We start from the raw sequence: 25,225 nt of genomic DNA, 5'->3' as shown, positions 1-25,225 counted from the left end.
CTGCAGTCCCCTGTGTGTTGCCTTTAGTTCCTCCTCTTTCTCCCCCTCCCTCTCCCCCTTCCTCCCTATGCTTCCTGGACTCACTTCCAGATAAACCGCTGCACCTGTGCCTCCTTGTCTCTCAGTCAGCCTTGGCCAAGTGAGACTTGGCACAGGCTCGTGTTCGTAGTAAGGGTTCAGCAATGATAACTGAGAAAACCAACGTCATTTACCTTGGTTGTTGACATTCAGGAACTAAGGAAAACTAAACTTGACATGTTTCTCAAAATGACTCACGACTCCCTGGGCCTCAGTAATACAAGGTGGGACCCTTTTCTTGATTCTGCTGTGGTCCTCAAAGCAGATGGCTGCTCTCAGCAGGGAAGTGTCAGCCTGGAGCCTGCAGTGTCTTGGGTTCACTGCTGGCTCGAATAAGGGACCAGACCACTCTGAAACCTTCCTTTGGGGGTAAGACTCCATGTGGCACAGTGAGTCTGAATACTGGCCATGGCCACTGGTTCCAGTGTGACCTATCCTGAGCTGTGGTGCCTTCTGCCATAAAAGGGTGTTCCTAACTTCAGCTTACTGAGGTTGTTGGGAGAGTTAAATAGCATATAAGGATGTATCTGTAGTGCCTGAAACATCTCCTTGAATTTGTTTTGTTAGTAGTAGGATGGGCTCTTCATTACAGAGCGCTCTTTATGAACCTGTCCCGTCGCTCCTTCTGTATATGTGTTTTCCTACTTCACTGGTCACGTAGATGACTGCATATTCAGAAACATTGCTTTGCAAATTTTACATAGTGTTAACGGCATGCTGGCCGGACTCTGCCTTCTGCTTCACTTTCTCTGTCGTCCACGCTGTCATCCTGGTGCCTAGAGGAGCAGGCAGGATGGAGGAGGAGCAGCCAGACAGGAGCATTACCCTCCCCAGCCTCTACCTGCTACTTGTCCACCTGTCCTCAGGGTCTCTGGTGGGGGGCGGGGGGGCGCAGCATGAACCGCAGTGTCGGGATCTGTGGGCGGGCTTCGTGTCCGAGCCATATTTGTGTGCTTTCCTTCAAGGTGGTGGGCGCCAAGGTTGTGACCAACGCCCGGAGTCCTGGAGCTCGCTGCTACGGCTTTGTTACCATGTCCACCGCGGAAGAGGCCACAAAATGCATTAACCACCTGCACAAAACAGAGCTCCACGGGAAGATGATCTCAGTAGAAAAAGTAAGGGGCTGTTTTCTTCCCGGGATGTGACCATGTTAGGAAATAAGGTAATACTTCCACCTGATTCTCTTTTTCAGGCAAAAAATGAACCTGCTGGGAAGAAAACTTCTGACAAAAGAGAAGGGGAGGGGAAAAAAGAGAAGTCTAGCAATGCTGACAGGTATTACTCTTCCCGAGGGGATTGTGGCCAAGGTGACCCTTTTCTTCATTTCACGTCCTTCACGTTTTCCACAGATGGGGAAGGCTGTGAGGCCCTCGCCCCCTTTACTTTTTTGCATTCGTTGAGGTCGGTTTCACCACTAGTCCTGGGAGATGACTCCAGTCCCTCTGCAGGCTCCTTGTTCTCCATCCTGTTGATGCCTTTGAGGCAGCCTCCTCATCCCTTGGTGCTCATTGCAAGAGTCCTGTCATCGTCACTGGCTTTTTTCCCTCAATATCTCTTCTCACCCACTTGTGTCTGGGGTGTTATTTTTAGATCTGCAAACCTTAAGAGAGAAGAGAAGCCCGACAGAAAAGATGATGCTAAAAAGAGTGAAGATGGAAGTGGAGAAAAGAACAAAGATCAGGATGATCAGAAACCTGGCCCTTCAGAACGATCTCGAACCACAAAATCAGGTAGCTGACCGATGGGTATGGGAGATTTCACCTTGTGTTCTGTTCCTAGCTGGTGTGGTTAGTTGGCAACACAAACTACATTTGTTGCCTATGGAGTTGATTGTTGTTCCTCATTTGGAGGTGCCGCTTCTTATCTTGCTCCTTTCTTCCTGTAGGAAGTCGAGGAACTGAGCGGACTGTGGTGATGGATAAATCTAAAGGTGTACCTGTTATCAGTGTCAAAACATCAGGATCCAAAGACAGAGTGAGTGTTCCTTTCCCACCTAGGGTATTTATTTCCTCTGACGTTCCTATGTGTGTTTTAGGGGCTTCTTGAGCTTGAGAAAAGTTGTCAGCCTTTTCAAAATGTAGGTTTTTTTGAACTTTAAAAATGGGAAAGTTTAAAAGCTTTGCTTCATAGTTTGTATGATAAGAATTGTTGCTTTTTCATCTTTTATAACTAATTTTCAAATTCAGTTATGGGAGTGGTTGGCTTTGTTTGCCTGAATCAGGGTACAGTAGTCCATTTTCCTTGCCAGCCTGGAAGTTTCAGCAGCTCTCATCGTGCATTCCTAAACCCCCGTGTGACCCAGCCAGCCTTCCGGCCCGCCTTTACAGCCAGTCCATACTCTGACTACTTGCAGATGCTCCACAGAACACGGAATCCACAGAGTGCCAGTCTTAGGTTCTTACCACTTCACTCTGCCTGCCACTGGGATTATGGGTAGCTGTTGATATTCATACGTTCAACTTTTGACAGGCTTACAACTTTGATGGATGTGGGTCCAGGTCCCCAAGGCTACCCACATTCTGAGATCCACTGGGGGCCCCCCTGGACTCAGCACATAGTTGTAGTCACAGTCAAGATTGGCTTCAGTGATGCAGAGGATACACAGCTGGGCAGGCGGGGAAAGACAGGTGTGGGGAGTCTGGAGGGGACCCTGCCGGCTCCTTTGTGTTCTCCCTCCCGTGATGGCTCCCGCAACAGCGACAGTGCAGCCGCTTGAGAGGGATACTTCTGCCTAGGGAGGCCCGTTGTAGCCTCAGCTCCCAGGGTTTTTACTGGGGCTGGTCACGTAGGCCCCTCTCCAGGCAAGTACCGAAGGAGAGCAGGTTTTCAGCAGAAATCATCGTTTGCATGGTCTGGACACAGTGAACCACCTTTGCCAGTTAACTCTTGACTAGGGACACTCTGAATGCCAAGTTCTCTAACACCAGCCTCAGACCTGCCATGTTAACCTGTGCTGCCCAGAAGATAAACCGTTTAAGCTTCTGAATGTTGTGGACCATTTGCAAGCTGACATTTCTATTATGGCATTTCAGTCTGCCTGTGTTTGTGCAAATATTTTACTGTGTTAGAGCGGTTTCCCCTTACTTTATAATAAATGATGTAGAATGGCAAATTGGAAGTGTGAATTTGAGGGCTGAGGCGGGTAGATCTCAAAAAATAATGCAGTCGGCACAAATAAGGAATCCTCAAACGTACCAGAAGCAGCCTCAATTGGGCATCGCTGCATGTTTAATATTAAAGAATGTGTTTGGGACGCAAAAGACAAAGTGAAAAAAAATACTTTTTTATCTTACAAAAAGTTTCTGGTAAGATACTCGTTTCCATTTGACTAGTGAAAGAACTCGATGAGTCATATTTTAGCATTAAATGGTAATGACAGTCTGTGACTCTGAATTACGATAAGCAAACATGAAGTTCCTTAGGAGAGAAGGCTTTGTTATCTGATTGTTTCGTTAAACGTTCATCTTCTCTTCTGATCTTGGATGCTTGGACCTGGACACACCTGATTCTTCCTTTTGTTGTTTCTACCTTAACTTTTCAATGTTTCTTGGTGAACCAGGTTTCCAAGAGCCAGGATCGCAAATCGGCTAGCAGGGAGAAGCGGTCTGTTGTGTCCTTTGATAAAGTCAAAGAGTCGAGGAAGTCACGAGACTCAGAGTCCCGCAGGTGAGTCAGAATCCAGGAATGTGGACTGGTTTGGGTGTTGCCGTTGACTGGTGATAACTCTGTCCTGGGAGGATATTTTCCAAGTCCCCTGTGGGTGGAATATTGCTTTAAACCTCTGCTCCTTTGGCTTTTAGTTCACAGACTTCCTGTGCACTGGCTTCCTTCTGTGACTTTTTTCAAACTGTTTTCTCAGACAGATATTTTGAAGATTCTGGGAGGTAGCAATGGCAGGGAGATGGAATGCTTTCCTGGGACAGTAGTGCTAGTTAACAGAACATAGCAAATTTGCTCCAGAAGCTGTGAATAGGGAAAATCAGTAGGACAGACCCAGTGAAAGAGCTGAGAGGTCCTCATCCTTAAATAAGCCCAAGACAAAGTCCTCATAATTTTTAAAAACTAAGCAGAAATGACGTCGATCACGTTGAGTGACAGTTAATGTTTCCTATCAAGAAAAAAAAATTTTAACTGTAGTTTAAAAAGTAAGAACCATTAGTAAAAAGGCTAGCAGAATGAGACTGAGAAAGGGGGCAGGAGCACTGTTTTCTGTAGTACGCCGTACAGAACTTTGTGCTGGAAAGGGAAAGGCAGTGGGCAAAGAAAAAGTGCGGTTTTGATGAAGTAATTAGCAAATGAGTAGAACTGACCCATGTGCGTGTGGGAGTTTAACATGATAAAAGTGACATTTCCCACTAGTGAGAAAAGGGCGGGCTCGCCCCAGAATGGCTTCAGGTCACTTGGCTGTGCCTTCGGACAGTCCTTTGGATTTCTGGCTCACATCACTACAAATTGTCAACATAAACTGCTGGCTGAACATAAACATAAAAATTAGTTATCCGTGTAATGCAAAAGTAAATATATTTATGAGTTTGAGCTTTTGAAAGGACTGAAAACTTATAAAGGAGAGGCAGACTAAATTAAAATTTCTATACAATGAAAGACCAAAGAGAAAGTGCAGAGATGTGTGACAGATGGTAGTAAAGGTGTTTTTGAAATAGATAAAAAATAACCCGATAGAAGATGGACAGAAGGGGCTGTGTACACATGGTCATGAAACATGAAACGTCGTTCAGCCTCACCAGGCATCAGGGACATGCAGGTGAAAACTGCAGTGAGACTGGTTTTCCATCCATTATTTTGATCTGAAATACAGTGGGGGGAGACGGATGCTTGTAGTGGTGGCAGTGACCTGTCCGGGGGGCACAGCAGCCTGGAGAGCGGTCCCGAGGTAGCATGGGCTTCTGAATCCTGGTGTTCCAGACCGAGCAATGCCACTTCCCCCAACTTGCCTGAGAGGAACCTGTGCTAAGAAAATGGGGCGGGGTGGCCATTTCCCTGAGGCTGGGAACAACCAGAAGGCCCACGTCTGTGAGTGGTCATGTAAACTGTGGCCTCTCACTCCGTGGGCTCCTTCCCAAAAGCATGCCGTACATCTGTCGAGGTGGGGACACACAGGGTCCAGGACATGGTGCCTGAAAGCAAGGAAGCTGCAGCCATTTTTTTCTAAGATGCAGACACAAAGTAAGGCAAGATTAGACGTTTCTGCTGGTATGATTATGTGTCTAAACACAGAGCAGAGGATAGACAGGAGACAACCTGGCAGCTGTACACGGAGACTGGAGGGAAGCGTGCTGGGTACCATCAGTATCACCTGCAAAAGCAGGCTGTCAGTGCCCTCAGCCTTGGCGGGGTCCTGCACAGCCGGGCTGCGTCTACCACCCAGCGGCCGCTGGCCCTTGCTTGTTGCTAAGTGTATCTGCAGCCCGGGCCCCCCATCCCACCCCGGGGCGGAGCCGTGGCTCCATCCATAGCTCCCCCTGCTGGGAGAGGCCCTCGGTACTGGGCGCTGCTGCGGCTCCTAGGCCCTTGCAGCCTCTACTCTTTGCCTCCAGGGTGCGCGAGCGCAGTGAGCGAGAGCAGTGCATGCAAGCGCAGCTGGAGCGGGAGGAGCGCAAGCGGCTGCTCATCGCCCGCGAGAGGCTGGCTTTCCACAGACATCGCCTGGAGCGGGAGCGGCTGGAGCGGGAGCGGCTGGAGCGCGAGCGCATGCGCGTGGAGCACGAGCGCAGGCGCGAGCAGGAGCGCATCCACCACGAGCGCGAGGAGCTGCGGCGCCAACAGGAGCTGCGCTATGAGCAGGAGCGGCGGCCCGCCGTGCGGAGGCCCTACGATGACGGGCGGTAAGCCACGCCACTCCTAGCTGCCGCCCCTGAGGTGGCCCCTGGTGTTTAGAATTGTGCTGTGGTCCCCAGAGTCCTGTTAACACAACGATTTTTACTTAAAAGGAAGCACAAGTACTTGTTACGGTCAGATTTGGTATTCTGTACTTCATCTGGGAACCTGAGATAGTTTGAGATCGGTGGAGAAATGGTTGGATAAAGTGGTGCTTATTAAATCATTAGGTTCAGGTCCCAGCACAGACCACCGCCCCCTCCCCCAGGAAGGAGTTCAGACACCCAGAGCAGCACATAACACATGGGGCTGGGCACGGGGCCAGCACCTCCTTCTGGGCACCTTTCAGGTTTTGTAATCATTGCAGTAATTTGTGTTGGTTCATTCTGTTAATGAGATTGGTTTTAATTCCCCAGACATGCTGATGGGCCATACGAATACTAAAACGCTAACCACCAGTGAAGGCCTGTCTCAGATCTTGCTGTCAGGAGTCTGGGGTGATAATCCTAGCAATGATCCTATCAGAGCTTTTCCACATGCATGGTGTCTTGGGGGAGACTGCCTGGTGGTGTGTGTTTGTTCCTTTGCTTTAATCTTTCTACTGGCATGGGTTAGAGAGGTCCCTGTGTAATATAACACTGAGACTTCTGTAAAGTGCCTTTAAGGTGTCTTAGGACTTTTTATGCATTTTACAAGGTACTGAGGGGAGAGTCTGTTATGGTCAGAAATGTTTTTGAACCAGTACATTTCAAGTGCTACTGAAAGTCCTCCCCACCTGGTGTCTGCTGGTCAAGTCTGCATTGGGATAGAAGGACAGCAGTGTACTAATAATTGTCCTGGTAGACTGGCCGACCCTCATGGCCGTGAGAGGTTCCCAGAGGGGATCTGCTGACACCCACTTCACTGATCCCCTCCTACAGGGAGACCTGAGCTTTTCTGTGGGGGACAAGGGGCATGTGGGGTAAGAGAGAACGGAGCCCTTCAGTCACATCCCACGTCACCCCTCCAGGCACTCTCAGCTCATGTGGGCACTAATGATAAAGTTCCTTCTCGTTCTGTGAAGTGATAGGGGCAGTGGGAGGGTCAAGTTTACCAGCTTCCGCAAAGGTAATCTATTTGGAGGGGGAAATGCACGTCCTCTTGCTTCCTCTCCTAGGCGAGATGATGCTTACTGGCCAGAAGCTAAGCGGGCCGCCCTGGATGAGCGTTATCATTCTGACTTCAACCGCCAGGACCGCTTCCACGACTTTGACCACAGGGACCGGGGCCGCTACCCTGACCACTCAGTCGACAGGTCAGCCACTGACCCTGCTTGCTTGATGCATGTTTTGTCTTGGTTCGTTCTTTTCTTTTTTTTTTATTTTTTTAAATGTGGACCATTTTTAAAATCTTTATTGAATTTGTTACAATATTGCTTCTGCTTTACGTTTTCGTTTTTCGGCCCCGAGCCATGGGATCTTTCTTAGCTCCGCAACCAAGGATCAAACCCTAGGCCCCTTCGTTGGAAGGCAAAGTCTTAACCACTGGACCACCAGGGAAGTCCCTGTCCTGGTTCATTCTTAATGACAAAGAGCTCGAGTGGCTCTTCTAGGCTCTAGGCTTCTAGGTAGCCAGCCCACTTGAACCAGCAGAATGTGTGTGAATTACCTGGGTTCAAGTGGAAATGTTTTCCGTTCGGGGACTTAACCAACCTATCTTTCTCCTTATGCTTTCATTTAAATTGCTTTTTTCAGGAGAGAAGGTTCAAGGTCAATCATGGGAGAAAGAGAAGGACAGGTAAGTCAGAAGCTGTGATTGTAGCCACAGTTTTCCCTGTACAGTTGGTTCTCTTCCCTTTGCCTGCCTTCTTCCTCCTCCACCTGAGTTAGAGGAAGAACGAGTAAGGGAGTGCGGCACCTGCAACGTTCTGTGGGATGACCGTGTGAATAGCTTGTGCTTTGTGCTGGCCCAAAATTCAAACAAGTATTCTGAAGCCTGTTTGGCTTTGACCCTAAGGTTCTATACACCTTAGTGACTACACCGGTACTGAAGTGCTGGAGAGCCTTGCATGAGGCTGGCAGGCTCTGTTGGGAAGTGCCTTGTGACCCACAGCACTGACTAGACGCGATGCCTCGTGTCACGGAGCCCGAGTGCACCTGGAGTGTCAGTGGTCGCAGGGTTAACCCGCCCCCGCTGAGCCTCTGGAAGCAACTGAGTCAGGCCCACACGTTTTCTCTTTGCAGAATGAACACATTAGAAAACAAGCTCAGTTTTCTCCTTTTTTCCTATCTTACATTTAGATTGAGAACTTCCCCAAAGAGCCTTGACTTCTTAGTGGGTTTCCTTGGAGAATCAGAGGGATGAGGGAAAGTTGTGGTCAGGGCATCGTTCTGGCAGAATCGTTGCCCTGTGGGTCAGTCTTCTCCCTGACTACAGCACAGACGTTCAGTCCTGTCCTCCCTCCATGCCTGAGAACATGGCTGGGAATGGCTAAGCTCCTTGACTGCATCTGAGGAGTTCGCTGCCACCTCAGGAGCAATTCCATGACCCTCACGGGATTCCTGTTTCTCTGCTCCCAGGCATAAATCTCCCATGCAGCTAAATGTACCCCTAGTGTCATGGGTTTCCTTTGGCAGAGACGTTGAGCACAGTGGTTAAATGTCCAGGCTCCAGAATCAGGACCAGGGTCACATCGCGGTGCCACCACTTCTGCTGAGGCTGTTTCTCCAGCTGTGAAAGGAGGGGAGGGAGGGTGAGGTGGAGTGAGGGGTTAAATGAGATGACATACGTGTCTGTGGCAAGTGTTTGCCCAGTCCTGCCGTGTTGCTCTTGACCGTGGATAGCTATTCTCATCTGATTAGATAGTGCTCTCCTGACTGAGAGGAGTGTTTGTGTTCTCACATCCATAATCACAAGTAAGACACAACTGCTGCCCCGAACGGCAAATGGTGACGTCTGACACAGAAAGGGAAAACCAGCACAGGCCTCAGGGCCTTGTTGGACTGGTCCGTGGGTGAGTGGGTTGTTAGACAGGAGAATGTTGGTTAAATTTTAAAACACCAGGGAGAGATGGGAATGGGCTTTAAATAACTAGGTCTTGCTGAGATGAACTTCCATCCTTTAAATGTTTGTCTGATTAGTCTTCAGAAGGCTATTGATAAAAGGTCATTCTTAAATGTTTGTCCAAAATTAAATGAAGCTGTGTAAAGCATGAGCTATAATTTTTTTAAAGTCAATGCACTTTGAAGGTTGTTCATAGAACTACTTGCAGAATCCCATTTGAGAGCCCTTGTTACATTTGCCAGCACTGACTTTCCTGGACACGTTGGCTTGTGATTTTGCCCCTTGAAGGAACAATGTTCTATTTTGTCCATCTTGTAAGATTGACCCCCTTTTGTTGTGTTTAGGGCGGTGTGGGCACACATTTGGGGACGAGCGGCCATGGGGAGCAGGCAGTGGTGCTGCCCAGTGCGCCGAGGGCCACGAAGTCAGGGCTCCCATGTGGAGCCACCGTGTACCTGCCCTGGCCCAGGAGATTCCCGTGGATGCAGACGGGGACAGGGCCACTGGGGCGGGACCCCAAGGAGCTTCGTTACCAGGACGCCTTTCTCCTTCCTTCTCAGTTAGACCATAGTCCTGGGGCAAAAGCCCCAAAGCCACAGACCAGGTTTGTGGAACAAGAGAACAGGGCTGTGGAGCCAGAGCCACCTCGCCAGCTCCGTGAAAGTCAGCCTGGGCCTTCTTGCAGCCGGCAGGGACGGGCTTGGGTTGAAGGGAAAGGGGCTAGAGTATGAGGTGTCCTCTTTCATCCTCCTGGGGTCTGTGCCGGCCAAGCAGTTCACGTGGCCATGCCACTGAGTAAGCCGCTGGGCTGCCAAGGAGCCGTGTCTGGACAAAGCAGGACAGGATGCCAGGCCCCGGAGTGAATCATGTCAAAGGATCCCTGGTGGCTCTTCTGCTCTGGTGGCTCCCTGATTATATTCTGAGCGCACAAGCACCTGGCACAGCGTGGTCCATTCCTGGTGTGGGGCAGTCGCTCAGCCCCAGCACGCTTCAGTCCATTGGTGCCTGAATCTCTGCCTTCTGATTAGGGAGAACCTAATTTGGTCTTGGGCTCCATGAGCACTGCTCCTCCCCAGGCCTTGAGCAGACTTAGGGGGTGCGGCTGTGTTGTGCCAGCTGAAGGGTCCTGTGTGGCCCCAGACAGTGTAAAGAAGGCCTGCGGGCACTGTCTCGGGCCTGCAGGGGCTCCTGTCTGAGTCATCGTCCTTGTCATTATTAACTTGTTGCTCCAAAGGCCCTGGGATCCAGGGTTGTACTGAGGCCTTCTTTCGTTTTGACCCTTTAATGTCCAGCATTACCCCGAACGCCACGGAGGACCAGAGCGCCACGGACGGGATTCCCGTGATGGGTGGGGCGGATACAGCTCTGACAAGAGGATGAGCGAGGGCCGGGGGCTGCCTCCTCCCCCCAGGTTTGTGTCTCACGTCCCATGGTGCCCGCCGGGGCCTCTCACCCAGCTGGCAGGATTGGTGTGTCTGGCTGAGGACCCCTGGTCTTGGGCATAAGCTGAGTGCGGGCCCAGCGCACTCGCCACGGCCCAGGCTGCCTCTGAGTTCTCTGAGCAGCATCGGATCGAATGCCACTTCCGTTCCCCCGCAGCCCCCGTTGCTCAAAGGGCTGGGGTCACAAAGTGCTAAACGCACCCTCTCAAACCCAGTGCCGTTGCTCTCCTGGAAGGCAGAGGTGGGGGCAATCCAAATCAGAGATGTCTTTCTCCAAGGGGCAGACGTGAGTGGGGGGACCACAGCCGAAGAATGGAGGATGACCGTGCGTGGCAGGGCGCTGCTGACGGAGGCATGATGGACAGGGACCATAGGAGGTGGCAAGGTGAGGACTGGCCCTTGGCCAAGGTGCATCTGTCTCGGTGGAGAAGCATCCGGGAAGCTGGGGTTGCCCCTGCTGTACGTTGGGCACTGCTCGTGAGGGCGGGAGCAGCTTTCTCTGCTCTCCCTAGCGTGTGGCCTTGCTCCTTACGGCCTGGGTGGGTGAGTGGGTGAGGTCTGGCACAGGAGGTGTGCCATGGGTGCCGTAGCTCCTCTTCACCGTGACTTAGCAAGGAGAGTGGGTGTGTGCAATCCGTGTGCTCACACATCCTCCACGGACTGACCTGTGGCTCAAGAAAGGGACTCGAGTTGTCTGAGCCCCGTGTCCTCTGAACTTGATGTCCTGTGCCTGGAGGCGCTGTGTGAAAACTGTTCCTTGTTTTCCAGGCGGTGAGAGAAGTATGTCTGGTCACTCGGGGCCAGGTCACATGATGAACCGGGGAGGCATGTCGGGGTAAGGCGCATTGTCACCGGTCTTGTCTTTGCTTGTGGGCTCACGTCAGTGAAGGTGCTGTGTGCTTGGGCGGGTGTCACTGCTGCTAAAAGGAAGGAGGCCCCAGAGAGCACAGGCACAGGGCAGAGCCCACTGAGTGAAAAATAAAAATAATTTGCCTTTGTTTCAGGCGCGGCAGCTTTGCCCCCGGGGGGGCCTCTCGGGGCCACGTGATCCCTCGTGGCGGCTTTGGGGGCCAGAACCGGGGGAGCCGACCCAACGACGCCCGCTTCACTCGCCGCTACTAAGTGCTTGGGCTCCTGTGTTATGTCACGTGGCAACAAGAATATGTTCTGTTAAGAGTTCCCTTAAACTGTGTACAATAATTTTTTTTTTTATCTGCTGCCATATTGTAGCTCAATACAATGTGAATTTGTTTTTTTGTTTTTTTTTGGTTTTTTGTAATAAATGTGTTTCTGTTCACATACCCTTTATTTAAAGCGTCGTGTCTTTTTATTTTCACGTCTTTAAGTAAAATGAAATTATACTCATAAGTGCTAAGCCACAGCTCTTTTTTCAGGGAAAGAGGATGGAAAGGGGCAGCTTTCGGGGACTGTTGGGTTTTCCAGAAGCACTTTGCCAGCAGCACACACCTTCCAGCCTGCGTGAGCCTGGGCCCAGAGTTCATAGGACCGTCTGGGTCGTGTGTCTCAGCCGTCTGGCCTTCCTCAGGGGCCTTGTGACATACCTCAGATGTTTGTTCCAATCGCCCACATTTTGCCTCCATGTATGACACCCTTGCTGAACGGGCTGTTTTGTGGGTTTTGTGTGGTAAAATACACGTAACATGAAATTGACCATTTTAACCATTTAAGGGTAGAGTTCAGTGGCATTATGTACATTCTCAGCGTCATACAACCATCCCCACCGTCCATCTCCAGAACTTTTCTTTCTTCCCAAACTAAAACTCTGTCCCCATCAAACACTCAGTCCCCAGCCCCCTGGCCCCCACCACCTACTTTCTGTCTTTGAATCTGACTCCTCTAGGGACCTCGTGAGTGGGATTGCATCCTCGTGGGGAGGAGAGATGACCACGTGTGCCGTGAGAGGAGCAGAAGAGCTGTTGGACACCAGGTGAAGTCCACCTTGGGGAGTGGCAGGGGCCGGAGTGGAAAGAGAGTTGCCGGGACAGAGGAGTCCGAGTCGGGGCGGGGGGTCTCACCCCACATAAGGTGCAGGTGTGTTCAGGGTTCAAGTGCTGCCTGGACTCCAGGGGTGGCTCGGTGGGACAGTGCCACCTCCCCAGGTCAGCTGTGTTCCTTGTCTCTAGGGGCCCTGGGTCTGTATGGATGGGGCTGGGGGCAGGCCCCCCTATTAGGGGAATAGTGCTCAGAGGCCTGCCTCTTGGCTCCATCTCACACTCAAGAAGGGTCTGGCCCTGTCTGAAGGCTGAGATGTACCAACAACCAAGGCTAACCGGGCCCCTGTCCCCCCAGGGCCCAGACAAGGGAAGACAGACACAGGACCAGGCCTTTCCACCTGTTGGCTGAATACACCTCCTCCACCAGGCCAGGCACATCCCCCTCCTAATCCCTGTAAATTTATACCGCACGTGGCAAGAGGGACCTGCAGACAGGATTAAATTAAGAACCTTCATATGGTATCTGGGGTTACCCAGGTGGGTCCTTGTAAGGGAAATAGGGAGAAGGGCAAGAAGGGGACACGACAGCGGAAGACCGCACTGCTGGCTGTAAGGACAGAGGAAGGGACGCCAGCCAAGGATCACAGTGGCCTCTAGGAGCTGGGAAAGGCAGGAAACGGATTCTTCCCAGAGTCCAGAAGGAACCGGCCATGGCCACACCTGGGTTTCAGCCCACTGAGACCCATGTTGGACGTCCAACCACGAGGTGATTCTGTCCCGCGAAGACAACTGGCAGCACCAGGAGACATTTGCAGTTGTCATACGTGGTGGGTAAGGATGCACCGCTGGCATTTTGGGGGTTGGAGGCAGGGATGCTGCTCAACACCCCATCTCTGGGGTGGCCCCAACACGGATTTATCCTTCCCAATATCAGCGATGCCAAGCTGTGGAAATCTGCCCCAAGGTGTTGGGCGCTGTGATGGGGCACCCACAGGGCACTGAGGAAGCCCAGAGAGGGCACTCGAGGAAGGGTACAGGGGAGGCTTCCCAAATGAGGGGGCATCTCAGCTGGGGGCAGGATGAACAGGGGTCAGCCAGGAGGAAGGATGGCCTAATGAGGGGCTGCAAAGTTGTGGGCAAAAGCTGGCGGGAAAGCCAGCTGTGTTCTGGGAACTGAGGGCCGCTGGGCTGGCATATCCAAGAAGGACTGAGGGGAGGCAGGGCCCCTGAGGAGTCTGGGCTCACAGGGAGGGCAGGGGGAGCTGCAGGTGTTTGAACGGGGGTGACGTCATCAGACATGGTCTCGGGAACAGATGGAAGGGGGCAGGCCTGGAGGTGGGGTCAGCAGGGAGGTGATCACTGGCAACAAATACAAGTCGATGGAGAGGAATAGGGGTCTGACTGGATGAGGAGACAGGGGCAAGAGCAGCACTGGTCTCCAGGCTGTCAGCTTGGTCTGTGTGGACAGCGGGAAAGCCATGGGGTCAAGCAGAGCCCATGGCCAACCCTGGGCCAGTGACCATAGGCTGGTTTCAGTACTAGAAAACACGTGCACGCACAAACACACACACGTCCCCAGGGCAGCTCAAAGACTGGCTTCCTTTCCTGTGCGCTTTTCTGGAAGGGTCGTGAGGCTTCAGGGAGCCTCGTGGAGCGCATGGCACCACCCCAGCTCCCTGCGCCCTGAGCACAAACCCCTCCTGTATTCTCCATCTGTAAAAAATGGGCCCATGAGGCTGCTGGAAGGGCTCTGTGGACGGAGAGTCAGACTGGGACAGCTCACAGGGCTTGTCCTTGAACTCAGGATGTGCCCTCAGCCTCCGAAATGGCCAGCACCAGCTCCCTCCTCGGCAGCAGAGCATCAAGGATGGCCCCAGGCCCCACCCATCCCACCCTCATCATAGACCCGCTCCCACCTCCACAGGGGCCCAGGTGGCTTTCAGGTGACACACAGGACATGGGAGACCCCACCTGGAGACCATTCCTGGAGACCAGGGTGGCACAGGTCACTCAGGGCTCTCCCTCCCCAAGCACCCCGCCCTCCCCACTCCTCCCTGGCCAGATGGATGGATGGACACGTGCTGGCTTCTGCTCCCAGGCGAGCCTGGGAGATGCCCTGGCCTCTGGTCTCTGCTTCCCTCATCTGTAACAGTGCTGTCCCCTCCTGAGTCATGTCCCTGGGTGACTTCTATCCCCTAAACCAACTGACATGAACTCCGGAACTCTTGGGAACAGAGGATCCTGTGCCAGCTCAGGGCACCATTACCCAGGCCTCCTCCCTGTTCCCAGGGTAGCTTCCTGGGCCAGTCATTGGCTCCCACCCAAGCCCACCTCCTACCCTGTCCGGGGCAGAGGTTTCCTCCTGCCGTCACCATGGTGGGATGCTCTGTGACTGGGTGCTGGAGATCTCACAGGGAGCATCTCAAGGGCCCACCCTCCCCAGAGCTCCAGCTGGACGGAGACACATTTAGGTCACCAAGCAGCTGACACAGCGGGTGTCAGAGAAGGCTTCCCAGGGGAGCAGGGAACATCTGGAAAACTGGGCCCTTGTGGGCCAGGGAGACTCCCTGCACGGCCATGACCTCCAGGTCTGTGCTCCCCAGGAATCCCCAGGTTGTGGGGAGAGGGTGGAATGAGAGTGGAAACCAGGTGAGGGCAGGAGGACAGGGACTAGACTAGGCGGGCAGATCAGTGAGCTGAGCAGGACAGACAATCAGTGGCTCTGGGGGCTCCCAGCTGTGTAGACCAGCCCTTACCCCCAGATTGCCCCACCCTGTGCTCAGCCCTCCAAGAACTGAGAAGACCCCAGACGCAGATGGGCCCTGAGCCCCAGGGCAGTGGTCTGCTCCCACTCACCATACAAAGTCGAGGGCCCACCAGTGGGCAGGGCCCAGATACAAAGGGGTGAACCTTGGCCTTCGGTCAAGGTCAGGCCCTGAAGAGCCCCCAGGAGCCAGGAGCCCACGCCCCGGGGGCCAGCACACGGATCGGGGAACACTTCCAAGTCCTTTATTGGGCCGGCAAGGCCGGGAGCTGCCCTAGGAGTGGGGTCCCAGTCTGGCGTCCATGGCGCCCCGGCCCCTGTTCCCGCCTGGGGCAGGCAGCTTCCTCTTGACAGGCTACTTGGTTCGCTCCTTCAGGTATTCCCAGCCCTCCTTGGAGTACTCCCAGGCCTTGGAGGGGGCCACGGACAGAGCGGACATCACCGTGATGATGCCTGTGGGGAAGGAGGGCCCAGCGCTTTCAGCAGAGAGTTTGAGAGGCACCACTTCCGGCTCTGTCAATTCCATGCAGGGAAACAGGTGGAGGCCACATATTGCTCCCACCTCCCTGGAATCTCCACTCCCTTTTCTCTTTCAGATCCGTTGGGGGCAGCGGGGCGGGGAGGCGGGGGCAGCAGGTGCACACAGAGCAGGAAGGAGAGTGATGGAAAGGCATGGCCAGGAAGGGAGGTGGGAAGTATCTGGGGCCACTCTCCTGCAAGCAGACGGACCAAGGCCTACCTGAATTCCAGGACTCGCGGATGTGAAAGTTAAACTTTGGAGGGGCTGGGAGCTGGGAAGAGAGGGGAAGAAGGGGCTGGTGAAAGGGGAAGGCCTGGCAGCCCACGCCTCCCTCACAGGCAGGGAGAGCAGCACATGCCCCAGTGTGGAGAAAGCCAAGCAGGGCAGGAGGGACCGGGGATCAAACGCCACCCCAGAGCTGACGCCCCTGCTCCCGCAGAGCCGTAGCCTCAATCCAAGCTCGGAGTACCTGGGGTATCTTCAGGCCTGTCTGCTCGCACACGTACTGGCTGAACTGGTACACGGCTGTGGGGACCACCTCCTCAGCTTTCTGAAGGACTGCCTGGCTCTTGTCGCTGGGCCCCAGCAGCTCCTGGTCGTACACCAGGTAGACAGCGCCCCCAGCCACACTGCCCTTGATGAGGAACCTGCAGGCAGAGAAAGGAATCACAGCAGCTCAGCAGATTCTGCTGGCCACCTCCCGGGTCTAGGCCCGCAGGTATGGGGGTGAGGGTTAGACCCCTAGGGGGAGGGGCGTGCCCACAGTCCAAAGAGTGACACACCTGAAGCCAGGCAGCTAATGCGGGAAGCACAGGGCATTTTGGGAGCCCAGAGGGGTGCCTGACCCACAGCACTTAAGGCGTGCAGGGATACTCAGCTCCATTTAACTGGTAAACTGAAGCCTGGAGAGAAACAGTGTCACTCAAGATCCCGCAGAGGGCAGGGTACAGTGAAGACTTAAGACTCCTGACCACCTTCTACCTTCCAGCCCCGAGGGATGCTCCGCGAGGAACCCGCGGGGGTTTTCTAAGTGTCCCTGGTCATTTCCTGTCATACGCAGCTCTGGGTGCGCATTAACCTCCCAACAAAGGCGTGCGGCACTCCCATATTACAGAGCGGGCAGCTGAGGCTCGGAGGGGTCTCGGGTACAAAGTGGGAAAGCCACGGACTCGCTAGGAAGCGGGAAGGGGGCGAGAAGCTCCACCCTGTCTGGACAGACACGGGAGACCTGACACTACGGGCGGCGAAAAGCCGATCGGGAGCAAACCAGATGGAGGGTGCTCGCAGAAGGGAACATTCTCGGGGGCTTGGGGCCCTCCTGGTGGCCCCACGAACCTCATCAGCGACCACACTCCGGATACCATGACCGCTCCGCTCCGCGCGCAAGGACACTTGGCTCGCCCGTCACTTCCGGTTGCGGCGTCGCAGAGGCCTCTGGGAGGCGTAGTCTCTTGTCAGCCGCAAAGGCCTCCGGGAGTCGGAGTCTCGGCACCTAGACAACAGAAAGAGGTTGCGGTCCCACTGCAAAACAACTGCGCGAAGCTTAGTCCTCAGGGCCCAGCCGCCGCAAAGCTGTCTGGGAAGAGTAGTCGGCAAGTCACGTGAGGCGCCTGACGGCTCGTTTAGCCGCCAAGCCTCCTGGGAAATGCAGTCGGGGGCGGCACGGCCCTCGTGACGTGAGGGAAAGAGGAATCGGGTGACAAGAGTGGGGCCTGAGGGGGACCCACAAGATGTCGCCTCCCGCGCCGGCGCGGGGGACTAAGGGCCCAGGCACAGGAAGAGAGTGCCTGGAAGCCGGTTGTCACGGCAACACGAGGGCTGATTTGTACGAGAAAGGCGGGCCTTTAGTCACGTGATCAGGTCAGTGGTTGAGGCCAGAGGAGAGCTAGGCGGGAGGCTGTTGCCCGGCAACGCCTGGGAGCGGAGTCCCCACAGTATAGCCCCTCCCCCCGAGGAGGTGGGCTCGGAGTCGCGTGACTCAGACCCTACGGGAGGGGGCGCGGTCGGAGCCTGGCGGACGCAGTGGTGAAGTGAGGGCAGAGGGGCGCACGCGTGGCTCCCAGGCCCGGACCCCAGCCCCGCTGGACAGCGGGAGAAACTGAGGCCTGAGTGGGTGAGTTCGCGATTGGGAGAGTGCAGTGAGTCGCACGCCCCCTTTGTCCAGAGGGGAAACGGGCCCGGCGAGGTCAGGGGGCTGGTGGGTTCTGCGAGGATCGGGTTTCCTCCTTTCCTCCCCCATCAGAGCCTGGCTGTTTCATCCATCCATTCATCTGTCCGCCCACTCACCCACCCAGTTTGCCAGCCAACCCCTGCGAGGGAACTATGGTCAGGGCCAGTTTGAGGAGAGTGTTGAGCTGTGGGGCTTCAGGGCTTTCCCTGGAAGTGGGGAGAGGTGGGAGAGTGTTCCCTGCTGAGGGGACGCTGGCGTGACTGGGTTAGGGCGAGGAGTTCACTTTTCTGAGAACTGATAGATTCATGGATAGGAAGTGGGGAAGATGAGGATGGACAGAGAGCCGAGGCCAGACCTGCTGGGTCTCGTGGGCTGAGGTGAGGAGGGTGTGGTCTCCATCTGGGGCAGTGGTGAGCCCTGGGAGGGTTTGGAGCAGGAAGGGACATCTCAGATGTTTTTGGACAAAGATCCCTATGGCCTTTCCTCTTTGCCCCATGCAGTTCAGAGGATAGAAACCCTAAGATGTGATGGGCTTGTGCCCTTTTCAGGGGAGATCCATGACCCCCTTAACTTTAATCACCTGGCCTGTTTATATCTTTCACCTTCTCCCTGGAACAAGTAAATAACACGGGCACCTCCATCTCCAAGCCAGTCCTGAGTGTCCGATTCCTTCTGGGTGTCTCCAGACAGAGTTATCTTTCTGGGCTCCCCCACCTCTCACCTTCCTCATATCAGTCTGGGTCAGTCTATCTGTTGAGTACCTACTGCATGTCTGGCAGTTCAGGGCACAGAAGATCCAAAAGGGAGCAAAACAGAAGCAGGTTTCCATTTCCTTTCTGCCCTCATGGAGCTGAGTCTAAGGGGAGAGAAGGATCCTGAACAGGTAGCAAATCATCAAGATGATTTCAGGGGATGACAAGTGCTGAGAAGGAGAAAAGTTCTACAGGTAAGAGAGAGGGGGTGACCAGGAACAGAGGTGCTTTAGAGAAGGAGGCCAGGGAAGTGCCCCCTGAGGAGGTGATTTTTCCAGCCAAGACTTGAAAGAGCAAGCCATTGAGTTGTATTTGGGAATACAAAATACAGCCTCGTAGAGGGAACAGCCAATGCAAAGGCCCTGAGGCAGGATGGTGAGTGGCTGGTTCCAATGAACAGTGAAGAGGCTGGTGTGGCAAAGCAGAGTGAGCAAGAGGGGCTGGTCCAAGCAGACCCTTTTTGGTCACCAAGGCTTTTGTTCTAAGTGAAACGGGCAGGGTTTTCAGTAGGGGAAGAAGATTGCTGCAGTGGTTCAGGTGAGCTAGATGATGACCTGGACCAGGTGGTGGCTCTGCAGATGGAGAAGAGGGGGCAAGGCCAGGGGCATCACCGCTGGCTCTTCGAACAAAGACGCCGTTGGGGAAATGGGTGTGACTGGGGTGTGACTGTGGGCCAGGCCTGTGCCGGCCCCCCCTCTCTCCTGCTGCAGGCCCAGGGAGGGCCATGAAGGTGCTGCTGCTCGTGGGGCTGGGAGCCCTGTTCTTTGCCTATTATTGGGATGACAACTTTGACCCAGGTGAGTGCCTGGGGGTGGGGGTGAGAGGAACGTTCTGGCTGTCCTGTCCATCCCCCAAGCTGACCACCCCTACTCGCTGCCAGCCAGCCTCCAGGGAGCCCGTGTGCTGCTGACTGGAGCCAGCGTGGGCGTCGGGGAGGAGCTGGCATATCACTACGCGCGCCTGGGCTCCCACTTGGTGCTCACTGCCCACACCGAGGCTCTCCTGCAGAAGGTGAGACACTCCATCTCAAGTTTAATTGGCGGGGGGGGGGGGGGGGGGGAACGGGGAACAGGGCCTGGGTTTGAATCCCTGCAAACATTCAGGCTTCCTGTGTGGCCTTGGGTAAGTCACTTAATCTCTCTGAGGCTTAGTTTCCTCATTTGTAAATCAGAGACAATAAAAGGACCTTCTCCTGGGTTGTGATGTGGGGTTGAATCAGTAAGACAGTTGTAAAGCAAGGACTGTTCCTCACTAAATAGGAGTATTGATAGTAACCAAAGGCTGTGTGGATAGCTAGGGTTCTCAAGTTCAAAACAGCCCAGTGTTATTTCAAGGAAATGTGCAGCTCCTGGGGATGAACCTTCCAAAATTTCAAGAGGTCAGAAATCTCAAGATTTATTTGAAATCTGCGTTTTAAATGTTGATGGTTGAACAAGCAAAATGTCCCCTATTCTGGCCCATGGGCTGCCAGTTTGCTACCCCAGTGGTAACACTTCAGGCATGATGTTGAATGGAACCTGAGGCTCATAGCAGGGGAGGGGGCTTCAGGCTGGGGCCCCTTTAGGGCCGGCAGGTGGAGGGGGGCCAGCTGGGGTGGAGGGGCCCACGGGCAGCTCTGGCCCCCCCAGGTGGTAGGGAACTGCCGGAAGCTGGGCGCTCCCAAGGTCTTCTACATCGCTGCGGACATGGCCTCCCCTGAGGTGCCCGAGCGCGTGGTGCAGTTTGCGCTGGACAAGCTGGGTGAGGGGCGGGGCCTGGAGTCTGGGACCTTGGCCTAGGCCTTAGGGGCACGACCCAAATTGGGGCGGGGGTGTGGTAGTAACGGCCGTCTGAGGGCGGAGATTTATGGGTCTGGGGGCAAGGCTAGGGGTGGCGCCTCATGGCATCCAGTGGGTGGAACTCTGGACCGGGCCTCATTAGATCAGGGATGAAGCCTGGTTAGGGAGTAGGGCGGGGTCTCTTTGATCTTAGTTGGGGCGCTACCTGGGTCAGAGCTCATTATGTCAATGCTCTGCCCGGAGCATCGCTAGTTCAAGGGGCAGGGCTATGGGTGGTGTCTCATAGGGCGCGGGGGGCGGAGCCTTAAGGACAGCTCCGGGCTGATGGGCCTCTCCGGGCCAGGAGGGCTGGACTACCTGGTGATGAACCACCTCGGCACCGCCCCAGCAGGCACGCGGGGCCGCAGCGCCCAGGCGACACGCTGGCTCATGCAGGTTCTCCGCCCCTCTGCGGCCCCGGTTCCGCCCTCCCGCCAGACTCCACCCTCTCACCATTCCCCTCTCGGGCCTTGCCCTTCCCAGCTCCAGACCCCAACTTTCCTGGTTCTAGGCTCCGCCCTCTTGACCTTGGCTCCGCCCCAGGCTGGTGTTCCCCCTCGTCCATTCAGAACTCTGCCCCAGTCCTCGAACCCCGCCCCTACATACCAAGGCCCCGCCCCCAGGCTCTAGGCTCCGCCCCTGCCCCTTCTGGCCTTCGGTTCCTCCTCCGCCCGGTGACTCGCAGTCGCCACCTCCAGGTGAATTTCCTGAGTTACGTGCAACTGACTTCGTTGGCGCTGCCGAGTCTGACTGACAGCAAGGGCTCCCTGGTGGTAGTGTCCTCGTTGCTAGGTGCGTGTACGCGGGGCGGGGAGTGGGGAAGCCATGGGGCCGATGGGGGCGAGCCTGGAGTGGGCAGGAAGGCTTCCCGGAGGAGGAGCAGCGGCGTGTGGCCGCTCAGCCACTGCCCTCCCGCGCCCCCAGGCCGCGTGCCCACGTCCTTCTCCAGCCCCTACTCGGCGGCCAAGTTCGCGCTGGATAGCTTCTTCGGCTCTCTCCGGCGGGAGCTGGACGTGCAGGACGTGAACGTCGCCATCACCATGTGCGTCCTGGGCCTCCAGGATCGCGCCTCGGCCGCCGAGGGAGTCAGGTGAGGCCCAGGACGCGAGCCGGTGCCAGGCTGAGCGGGGAGGGGGTGTGGGGGGCCGCTCAGCCGTAGCCACAGTCCCCACCGCACCCTCCTGTCCCCAGGGGCGTCACAAGGGCCAAGGCGGCCCCAGGGCCCAAGGCAGCCCTGGCTGTGATTCGTGGCAGCGCCACGCGTGCCTCCGGCGTCTTCTACCCGTGGCGCTTCCATCTGCTCTGCCTGCTTCGCGGCTGGATGCCACAGCCAAGGGCCTGGTTCATCCGCCAGGAGCTCAACATCACGACCCCCGCTGCTGCCTGAGCCCCTGGGCTTAATGCCCCTTCGTCTTCCCAGAAGACCCTCCAGCCAGTCGTCCTGGAGCCCGGACAGACACCTCTGAGCAGGTGGCCAAGGGCCAAAAGAAAGTCATCAAGACAGAAAAGTAAACCTGAGAAAAACTACCAGCACCTGAAAACAGTCAGAACTCGGGGCGTGCCCGGCATCTTGTCAGGGACTTGGAAGGCAATTAATTACCTCAGTCTTCTCAGCTGTCATTGATGATATGATTGCTGCTTCCATTTTGCAGATGAGCAAACTGAGGCTCAGAGAGGCTATGTGACTTGCCTCAGGGCCCTGGCCACATCAAGCAGGTCACAACACTACTGAGCCACCCTTGGAACCCTCTCTGTTTGCGACCTGAAACCACTGCGTCCCTGATTTGTTCTTTCCACTCACTCAGCCTCGGAGCATCCCACAACCATTTTCCCGAGCAGGGGAGCCCTCGAAGCTGTCGAGTTGATGGTGGGGTCTGAGGAGGGGGAAGAGGAAAAGAATGTTCTGGGCTGGATCCAGCCTCCCATTTGATAATAAAAAGCTTTCTTCCCTTGCACATCTGTTCAGACTCCTTGGTCCTTCCAGTTTGCTGGTGGCAGGAGGTGAAGAGGGATGTGTGTATTGGTGCCAGAACTCTCACCTTCATTTCACAGGTGGAGAAACGGAGGCTGAGAGACAGATGGACGTCATCCAGGAAGTCAGGGATGGAAGGAAGTGTAACCGATTGTGGGCCAAAGGCTATATTTGCAGCACGAAGAACATGGTTTGTGCACCAATAATGATAGCCTGCATCAGGCGCTACGCACTTGACATTCGTGACGTCTTCACAACCAGAGGTTAGTGCTACCATTGTTACCATTTTATGGATGGGGAAACTTAGACGGGAAGTCAGAGGCAGAAGCTGGGGTTCTGACACCAGACTGTCCCTCTTTAAGGCAACGTGTGGGCTGCACCTGCACATCACTGGTATTTAGATTAATGAATTAAAAATTGACACTTTCCTTAAAATGGTAAACCAGCAGTGCTCGCATAAAGAAAAAGCAACTGTAAAGATAAAAACTAAATGAAAGCAATGTTATTAAAACAAAACAATGTTTTGAAGAACGAAACAATGTTATAAACAGCTAGCTACGGGTGGGATAGGGAGGGTGGGAGGGAGACGGAAGAGGGGGGCGATATGGGGATATAAGTATAGCTGATTCACTTTGTTATACAGCAGAAACTAACACAACAATGTAAAGCAACTATACTCCAATAAAGATGTTTTTAAAAAAAAAAAACTAGTTCCTGTTGGCTGTCCAAGCCTCCAAGATTAGCAGGTGATCCAAGCGCTAACCCCAAACAGACCAGCCTCAAATTCACACTGTCTCTTGGAAATAAATAGGATTGAAAGATAAAAACCAGAAAAAAAGAATATTTTTTTGTTCCCACCACGCCTCCTATCCCTGCACCTAAAATTATATCAAGTTATATCAAGTGCCACCAGGGGGCACTATATCACAACGCTTTCCTTAGCTGTAGCCCAGAGCTTGGCTTCATATATAGTAAAACCAATTTCTCCGATTGTGGAAATTTGAGTTTGTGCCAGTTATCATATTTTGCTCAAACAGTTTGGAATAGGTACTATTGTTGTCATCATTCTATATAAATGGAGAAATTCGAGTAGTGGGAGCTGAAGTCTCTGGCGCTGGGACAGCCAGCTGGCGGCAGAGGTTGGATTTCACCTCTCAACCCACCCGCAGAGGGAGACACCGCAGCAACAGCCACGCCCACCCGGTCCGACTACTGGTTTGGGCCCGTGAGGATAAGCGCGCATGCTCAGGGGGCCCACAGGGACGCCTCCAGCCGCCAGGGGGAGCCCGCGACATTCCTGCCTCTCTGGCCCGCGCCGCCCGCGGGTCGGTAGAAATCCCAGAGTTCGGCGCGTTTGAGGCCCTTCCGCCGCGGCAGCCACTGAGGAGCAGCAGGTTAGTGAAGCCCAGCGCGAGTACCATCGGCTGCCATCCGGACCCTTGGGGCTCCAGTGCAGCTCGGGGGTTTGGTTGGGTGCAGCGAGCAAGCCCGGGGGAGCCGAGGCGCGGGGTTCCGGGCGGCGGGGACCGAGCTGGGACTCACCTCCACCCCTCTCTCCCCACCCCTGTCCGCAGCCATGGCTCTGCGGTACCCTATGGCCGTGGGCCTCAACAAGGGCCACAAGGTGACCAAGAACGTGAGCAAGCCGAGGCACAGCCGCCGCCGTGGGGTGAGTGCCGGGAGCGCTGTCGGGAGTCGAGTCCCGAGGGCAGTGGGGAGCCCTGGTATCTTGTTTGTTTGTTTGCGGTACGCGGGCCTCTCACTGCTGTGGCCTCTCCCGTTGCGGAGCACAGGCTCCGGACGCGCAGGCTCAGCGGCCATGGCTCACGGGCCCAGCCGCTCCGCGGCATGTGAGACCTTCCCGGCCCGGGGCACGAACCCGTGTCCCCTGCATCGGCAGGCGGACTCTCGACCACTGCGCCACCAGGGAAGTCCAGCCCTGCTGTCTTAAACGGAAGAAAGGGGGTGTCAGGCTTGGCGCAGAGCAGAGAGTGAAGATGCCGGTTACGCGCCTGCGCGGCGGACGCCCGCCGGGGCTAAGTAATGGGACCCACCTGGCCCGTGGATTCGGAAGCTGGGGCAGGAGCGAATTGGGAGCGAATTTTGACGCATGAGCAGGAGTTTGCCGAGTAGAAGGGTTTCTGGATCGGGGTTGGAATGTGGAGGGAAAGCGGATTCCTTGTGTGTCAGGTTGAGGAATCGTAGGCTCATGGGGGTTTATATATTTCTTCATTAAGCGGTCCCGACTCCACGGTACCCAGCTTGTGTCCAGGGCGAGAGGGTTCTGGGCCCGGGGAACACCCTGTGCAAAGGCCGGGTGTGACGTGCCACTTTAATGTTGATAAGATTGGGGACTGGGGAGGATTTGGGCTTCCCTTGTTAGCAGACATAAAACACTCCACCCGGAGACCCCCTCCGAGCCCCGCCCTGACGCCTCCTTCTCCCGCAGCGCCTCACCAAGCACACCAAGTTCGTGCGGGACATGATCCGGGAGGTGTGCGGCTTTGCCCCTTATGAGCGGCGGGCCATGGAGCTGCTCAAGGTCTCCAAGGACAAGCGGGCCCTCAAGTTCATCAAGAAAAGGGTAGGTAGGACCCCTGTTAGGGCCGGGGTGGGACTTGGGGCTTAGGCTCACGGCCCTCCTTGCCCGGCAGGTGGGGACACACATCCGTGCCAAGAGGAAGAGAGAGGAGCTGAGCAATGTCCTGGCCGCCATGAGGAAGGCGGCAGCCAAGAAGGACTGAGCCCCTCCCCTCTGTGCACAATAAAACTTTTACAGAAACTTGGGGTTTCTCTGCTGCCAGTGGGAAGGGGGGGTGCCATCTGCTGGGGCACACGTGTCCCTGGGCACCTTGGTGACAGGCAGGGTGGTGAGCAC

General features: G+C 55.1%; 4 protein-coding genes across 7 annotated transcripts in view; 3 read left to right on the top strand and 1 right to left on the bottom strand.

Annotated features, from left to right (window-relative positions):
- SAFB (scaffold attachment factor B) overlaps positions 1-11,705 on the top strand; it is a 34,354-nt gene extending 22,649 nt beyond the window's left edge. For 2 of the 4 annotated variants that reach the window (XM_089905581.1, XM_089905585.1), the window contains 12 exons: positions 1,044-1,193; positions 1,271-1,353; positions 1,669-1,808; positions 1,964-2,052; positions 3,638-3,744; positions 5,634-5,921; positions 7,070-7,207; positions 7,647-7,689; positions 10,248-10,366; positions 10,682-10,782; positions 11,166-11,232; positions 11,402-11,705. In XM_089905581.1, the coding sequence (XP_089761707.1) occupies positions 1,044-1,193; positions 1,271-1,353; positions 1,669-1,808; positions 1,964-2,052; positions 3,638-3,744; positions 5,634-5,921; positions 7,070-7,207; positions 7,647-7,689; positions 10,248-10,366; positions 10,682-10,782; positions 11,166-11,232; positions 11,402-11,519 (1,443 nt within the window). In that variant the 3' untranslated portion in view covers positions 11,520-11,705. Of the gene's footprint in view, positions 1-1,043; positions 1,194-1,270; positions 1,354-1,668; positions 1,809-1,963; positions 2,053-3,637; positions 3,745-5,633; positions 5,922-7,069; positions 7,208-7,646; positions 7,690-10,247; positions 10,367-10,675; positions 10,783-11,165; positions 11,233-11,401 lie in introns of all 4 variants that reach the window. The other 2 variants (XM_089905580.1, XM_089905584.1) reach the window with 1 other exon arrangement.
- Positions 11,706-15,344: 3,639 nt separating this feature from the next.
- MICOS13 (mitochondrial contact site and cristae organizing system subunit 13) lies at positions 15,345-17,262 on the bottom strand. The gene is made up of 4 exons (XM_022557114.2): positions 16,972-17,262; positions 16,106-16,283; positions 15,856-15,907; positions 15,345-15,569 (listed from the first exon to the last, which is right to left on the bottom strand). The coding sequence occupies exons 1-4, from the start codon at positions 16,998-17,000 to the stop codon at positions 15,472-15,474; spliced, it is 357 nt and encodes a 118-aa protein (XP_022412822.1). The 5' UTR covers positions 17,001-17,262; the 3' UTR covers positions 15,345-15,471.
- Positions 16,235-21,897, top strand: HSD11B1L (hydroxysteroid 11-beta dehydrogenase 1 like). The gene is made up of 7 exons (XM_089905607.1): positions 16,235-19,355; positions 19,439-19,569; positions 20,187-20,298; positions 20,680-20,771; positions 21,074-21,167; positions 21,300-21,465; positions 21,567-21,897. Exons 1-7 carry the CDS (start codon positions 19,283-19,285, stop codon positions 21,760-21,762), a joined length of 864 nt encoding a protein of 287 aa, XP_089761733.1. The 5' UTR covers positions 16,235-19,282; the 3' UTR covers positions 21,763-21,897.
- A 1,715-nt stretch (positions 21,898-23,612) lies between these two features.
- On the top strand, positions 23,613-25,129 carry RPL36 (ribosomal protein L36). The gene is made up of 4 exons (XM_022557115.3): positions 23,613-23,741; positions 23,922-24,016; positions 24,797-24,931; positions 25,002-25,129. The coding sequence occupies exons 2-4, from the start codon at positions 23,924-23,926 to the stop codon at positions 25,089-25,091; spliced, it is 318 nt and encodes a 105-aa protein (XP_022412823.1). The 5' UTR covers positions 23,613-23,741; positions 23,922-23,923; the 3' UTR covers positions 25,092-25,129.
- Positions 25,130-25,225: the final 96 nt, after the last annotated feature.

Source organism: Delphinapterus leucas, unplaced genomic scaffold (assembly GCF_059928025.1).
Source record: "Delphinapterus leucas isolate spDelLeu-1000000601 "Yukka" unplaced genomic scaffold, BTC_Dleu_Yukka2 spDelLeu_asBTCV2_sq25, whole genome shotgun sequence".
Lineage (NCBI taxonomy): Eukaryota > Metazoa > Chordata > Mammalia > Artiodactyla > Monodontidae > Delphinapterus > Delphinapterus leucas.
This window is presented reverse-complemented; position numbering and strand designations above follow the sequence as displayed.